This window comes from Haliotis rufescens, unplaced genomic scaffold (assembly GCF_023055435.1).
Source record: "Haliotis rufescens isolate VD_foot unplaced genomic scaffold, xgHalRufe1.0.p SCAF_1, whole genome shotgun sequence".
Classification (NCBI taxonomy): Eukaryota; Metazoa; Mollusca; class Gastropoda; order Lepetellida; family Haliotidae; genus Haliotis; species Haliotis rufescens.
Genome location: NW_025963779.1, coordinates 76,994,516 through 77,000,515, shown reverse-complemented (window position 1 = coordinate 77,000,515; position 6,000 = coordinate 76,994,516). Strand labels below are relative to the sequence as shown.

General features: G+C 43.9%; 1 protein-coding gene across 2 annotated transcripts in view; it reads left to right on the top strand.

Annotated features, from left to right (window-relative positions):
* The first annotated feature begins 3,054 nt into the window (after positions 1-3,054).
* Positions 3,055-6,000, top strand: part of LOC124129093 (alpha-tocopherol transfer protein-like) — a 40,629-nt gene continuing 37,683 nt past the window's right edge. The window contains exons 1-2 of one of the 2 annotated variants that reach the window (XM_048401209.1): positions 3,055-3,169; positions 4,351-4,486. In XM_048401209.1, coding sequence (XP_048257166.1) covers positions 4,370-4,486 — 117 coding nt within the window. In that variant the 5' untranslated portion in view covers positions 3,055-3,169; positions 4,351-4,369. The remainder of the gene's footprint in view (positions 3,170-4,350; positions 4,487-6,000) is intronic. The other variant, XM_048401211.1, reaches the window with a different exon arrangement.

The following is a 6,000-nucleotide window of genomic DNA, read 5'->3' as shown; positions in this document are numbered from 1 at the left end:
TATATCTTTGAATTTTGAATTTTCTGAACCTCTTGACACTACTGTGATGGACAAGATTCAGGAAAAACATGGCAAAAATGTGGACCTCGCTTTCGAAATGTCACGCTTGCACCCTAAGTACCAAGTTGTCCGACTCCCAATTGTTCTCGGTGCCTTGGGTTTGGTACCTCCCAAACTGTTGTCTGGCATTGAAAGAGTACCCGGGTTTGCTGTAAGGAATACAGCCCTTCTGACAATCTGGGTAATCCAGAAGGCTGCAGTGTTGGGGAGTCTTCACATTCTCCGAAAAGTCCTGGGTGGGTTCGATTAGGCAGGCTTCCCATTCGCTGTCTGGGCTGCGTGTAGAGGGGGCAAGGCCCTGAGATGATGATTATCCTACTACTGCTACTACTACTACTACTAATAATAATAATAATAAAAATAATAATGAGTGAGTGAGTGAGTATGGTTTTACGCCGCTTTTAGCAATATTCCGGCAATATCACGGCGGGGGACACGAGAAATGGGCTTCACACATTGTACCCATGTCGGGAATCGAACCCAGGTCTTAGGCGTGACGAGCGAACGCTTTAACCACTAGGCTACCCGACCGCCCCTATAATAATAATGACATCTCATCCCACCGAGTACCCATTCACAACTAGGTGAATAGAGGCATATTTCTAACAAAGTCACTTGGCTTAGGAAACACCACATGTTCTACATGTGCGTCAATGTTGGGTAGGACATTGGAGGACCGCCTCCGTGATCTAGTGGTAGCAAGTCCGCCCGGAGAGCCGAAGGTTCGGGGTTCGATCCCTGGTGGCGTCATACCATACGACGTTAAAAGATGGTACTTGTTGTTACTCTGTCTGGCGCTCGGCATTAAGGGCTAAACAAGGACTGGTCGGCTCGGAGTCAGTAAACTTTGTCTGAGTGAAGTATTCATGTTAAACTGCGGCATGGTATCTCAGTGGGCTAGCACTATAAATCGGCATCAGTCCAAACAGCCACACACACACGTGCATGCACGTCGCTATATAAGTGCAATAATCTTGGACGCTACGTTAAACCCAATTTCACCTCACCTCACCTCACCTCACCTCACCTCACCTCACCTCACCTCACCTCAGGAGTCGAGTTGTCGAACACGACGACCAACATTGCTTAAGTTCCCTTGATTTATGACCTGTTTCCATTTATGCCATTTACAACTTGTGTGAATATTTTCTTATCATTATGCAAATAAATGTTTAGAAAATCTGCTTACAAATACAACGTCAATTGGAGGAGACAGTCGCCAAGCCTGACGTTTATAAAAATGAAATCGAATCAATACGAACATTCTTCAACTGATGTCAACCATGCACCCAAAAACGTAACCACGGGCACGAGTTGAAAACTCTAAGGACACTTATTCCCAGAATGCTCTTTCCACAAACGTGATTGTAATGAATAATGTTATTTTCGTGTTCATTATGACGATAGCTCTTAGGTTTTCTGTACAAACAACCACACGATGTCTGACGTGGACGCTCTCAAGCCCTCTTGATATGCGCCCCGCTGACTGTGGTTGATTATTTGCGGAGCAGATCTATCAGCAGAGTGGCTTAGTTATATAAAGTGATAATCTTGTAAAGATTACCGAAATGATTAAGTATGGCTGACGATGTCGTTGAATTTGTTTCTGAACACTTCCTTGGTCGACCCTGTGTTGTACAAATCCCCGAGTAAACGGCCTTAAGCCAGGGATCAGTCAGCACTCGCTCACACGGGGGCGGGTATCGGGGGCGCTGTCAAATTTGAATTTCATTTAAAACAACATTCATCTCAGTTATAAAAAGAATCTGTTTCCCATATATCGTTACCGTATATTGTACTTAGAGCCCCTTTCCTAAAGTTGAACCATTCTAAATAACACACTACATTTGGTGGATCCATGGCAGAAATCCTAACTCTATTCATTTAATTGTTGCACGTGTAACCTCATAAAACATTTTGAGAATGTCCCTTCTGTTTTTACATCACGAAATTACACACGGGTGATAATCTGCAAGAGGAAGGGTCGTTCTCAGCTATTCTTCAATACGTCCTCCACGACACGAGGTATTTAAACATACCAAAAGTATTAAACTATTTGAAGAGTAATCCATTTCAATATACCTGGAATCACTTTGTAAAATCTAATGCTCAAACTAACACCCTTATTGACAGATCAGCCTTGAGACGTGGAATCATGCAGAGAATTATTTGCCCGTCTTATGGCATCAGTGGCTTCTAGCTGACACAACACACACGACAGCTTAACGGATGCACCCGTGTTAGAATAAGGGGTTTTATTGTGAAGAAAATGGCATGTAAACACTAATCTCTTACAGATTCAGATCTATATCGGGTTGTTTCATGAGTTCGTTAAGACCGAATTCAATTCGCATTAGAACCAAGCTGTCGGTTATATTTAGCGAAACGATTATTTTCAAACAGAAGGTTTAAAACAGGATTCAATATGAACAATATGATGTTTACTTGTGTAGATGGTGGGAAACTATGCCCTATGCGTCTTGGCATCTTCTTTGTTTGTTTGTTTGTTGTTTAACGCCGCACTCAGCAATATTCCAGTTATATGACAGCGGTCTGTAAATAATCGAGTCTGGACAAAACAATCCAGTGATTTATATCATGAGCATCGATCTACCCAATTGGGATACGATGACATGCATCAACCAAATCAGCAAGCCTGACTATACGATCCCGTTCGTCGTCCTTCCGACAAGCATGGCTTCTATTCCGGATCTTTACGGGTCTGACATCTTGAGTACGTAGCTCCTGCATACACAGGATAACCTCAGCCTTTCAGAAGGGAGAACACACGAGAATATTTTACAATTCTTATTCACAAGCCACCCGTTACGAATCAGTTCTCGATCACATTCCCACTTTCGCAAACGAATAACACATCCCAACTTTTAGACTTGGACAAAACTGCACGTGAAATGTGTCGATGGTCACGGTGCACGTGCGCCATGCAAGCTCCGTCGCGAGTTGATCTTCACAATGCACGACACAAGGCTCTTTGCTATTTCCTTCGGGTCCGAAACGAGTTTTTTTTATCAAGTGTTTACACACTTACGTTTTTAATACATGCTGACGGGATAATGGGAAATATAGAGCTCTGAAGAAGGACATGCATGTATGTTGGTTTCAATTGGCTATTTAATTACCTTAATATGAACATAATGTAACACAAGGTTATACATATTATTTACTGAGTTTTGGGGTTTCACACACATTTAAAAAAAAGGTAATAGTTATTTTCACAAGGTTCTGTCATATGCCTCCGTAGCCCAGGTCTGCTGTTACATGTCCGGAAATTATAGGATGCAGGTTCGAGCCCCGCTGGCGACACGTTCCCCGACAAAATGAGAAATCATTTACTTGAGTGTGAAGATAAAAAAAATATTTCCGTTTATTCCAAGTATACACAAGTGACTAGAAACTATCCACCCGGGAAAAAATAATTAATCGTTTAAACAATAGAGTGATGTCACAGTTGTGTTTTAACAGGGGAAAACCACTCACACAGAGTGAAACAGGTTAACTTGTACAACAAACCCCTTACACTTGCTTAGGATGACCCTGTAACCCACTCACTGAGGATAACCCTACTAACTCACTCAGGATAATCCAATAACCCATTCACTTAGAATGACCCTACTCGCTCAGGATATTCACTGAGGATAACCCTACTAACTCACTCAGGATAATCCAATAACCCATTCACTGAGGATAACCCCACCTACTCACTCATGATAACCTTACCATCTCACCCACATCCTCTCAAGTATGTGGTTAACCTTACCAAATCACTCAGGATAACGCTACATCCACCCACGCAGCAGAACCCTTCCAATGATCTCGACACAATCCTACACAATGACGACAACAACTCTGTTTACTGCTCTTTATCTGTTACATCATGTTTGAGATGAGGAAATTAGTTGCTCATGATATGACTTTTTACTTAAATCGATATATACATTGAAATGTAATTACGCTTCAAAATGCCATCCATTTAGCAAGACACCCATTTCATCACAATATTGAAGGCTATATTTTGGCAATATTTCGTCATAAAAATAGAATGGCTGTTGGGATATGCCGAATCGTGACTTGTTGACAGATCGCTTACGGTCTTTGTGCTAGATTCCCGAGGATGCAGAGTCCATGCATTCCCCGAGCCTCGGGGTAAGGACTACCGGGACTGCACGTTTTTACGCCCCCTCGTTATTTGGCCTCTGGGCATAAACACGGACAAATAAAACGCTTTTAAACCCATGGGCTTAAATTAATTTGACGAAGATGTTCTTCAAGTGTTGTAGCACGCTTTTCTATGGCCAATCTGCATCAACATTGCACCGTAACTGCTGTCAGAGGTTTCCACATTACCAAGCCACATTGGACCCCTAACGCTGGTGATATTCTGGATAATCAGTGCGACATTTCAAAGGCAAGTGACAGACACGCATTACTGCCATATTGGTTTGTTGTTACGTTTTTAACGACTGTCATTTCAATATGGAACGTGTTCTTGACTCATAAATTTTATAGTTGGAAAAACAAATTTTATATGATAAAGTGTTGCTCCCTAATTCCAGTTGTGAGTATTGTTTCATTAAACTTGGGGTAGACATTCTTCCTATCATGTTTTTGTCCTTTTCCGATTTGGACCGCCACCGTGGTCTAGTGGTAGAGCGTCCGCCCGGAGAGCGGAAGTCCGGGGTTCGATCCCCAGCAGCGTCATACCAAAAGACGTTAAAAGATGGTACTTGTTGTTACCCTGTATGGCGCTTGGCATTAAGGGGCTAAAACAAGGACTGGTCGGCTCGGAGTCAGTATGCTGTGTCTGAGTGGGGTATTCATGTTGAACTGCGGCATGGTATCTCAGTGTGCTAGCACTATAAATCGGCATCAGTCCGGACTCGTACAAGCAGCCACACACACACACACACATACACGTGCATGCACGTCGCTATATATAAGTGCAATAATCTTGGACGCGACGTTAAACCCCATTTCACCACACCTCGCCTTTTCCGGGGCGGTCGGGTAGCCTAGCTAGTGGTTAAAGCGACCGCTCGTCACGCCGAAGACCCGGGTTCGATTCCCGACATGGGTACAATGTGTGAAGCCCATTTCTGGTGTCCCCCGCCGTGATATTGCTGGAATATTGCTAAAAGCGGCGTAAAACCATACTCACTCACTCACTCACTTACTCACTCACCTCACCTTTTCCGATTTTAAGCCCTGGGCTTAAATTTGGATAAAATGTTACTCGATTATATAAGGCAAAATCTGTTAAGCCCAGGGCGCCGTTCCTCAAAGCACTAAGACGATCGTAACTCCCATACTTTAACACAGAATTACGAAAATTAAAGTGCTGAGATCGCTTGGTGGAACGGTACCCAGGGCGCCGTTCCACAAAGCGATCTCAGCACTAAGACGATCGTAACTCCCATACATTATACATAGAATTACGAGAATCGTAGTGCTGAGATCGCCTGGTGGAACGGGACCCAGGGCTTAAATACGTACAGTCTCGGCACATCACGGGCACCGCCAGGGGATTTCATACGGATCTGATTCACTGCAGAAAACCAAGCTTGGAGGAAGATCCGCTGTGACATTCTATTTGACAACAATAAACCCCAACCGGAATATTGTGATACCAAACATGTGCATTGTGTACAAGTGTGCAGTGCGTACACGGACTGCACGTCGTGTGTGCATTAAGTGGGAGGGACAGTATTTGTCCACGGGTGCATCTGTTGTGCATGTACTTGATAAGCGGTTCAGTCCAGGCACAGCGCCTTCCCAGCCTGTGGCGACTCACGTCCTGCACTCCGTGCGTTTGTTCATCTCGACACTCGCGTTCCCAGAGGCCTCTGGGCATCGGCATTCACTGTACAGTGTTGGGGAGATGCGTGTACATACTTAAACATTGATAAAGGGTGACTGGCTGCG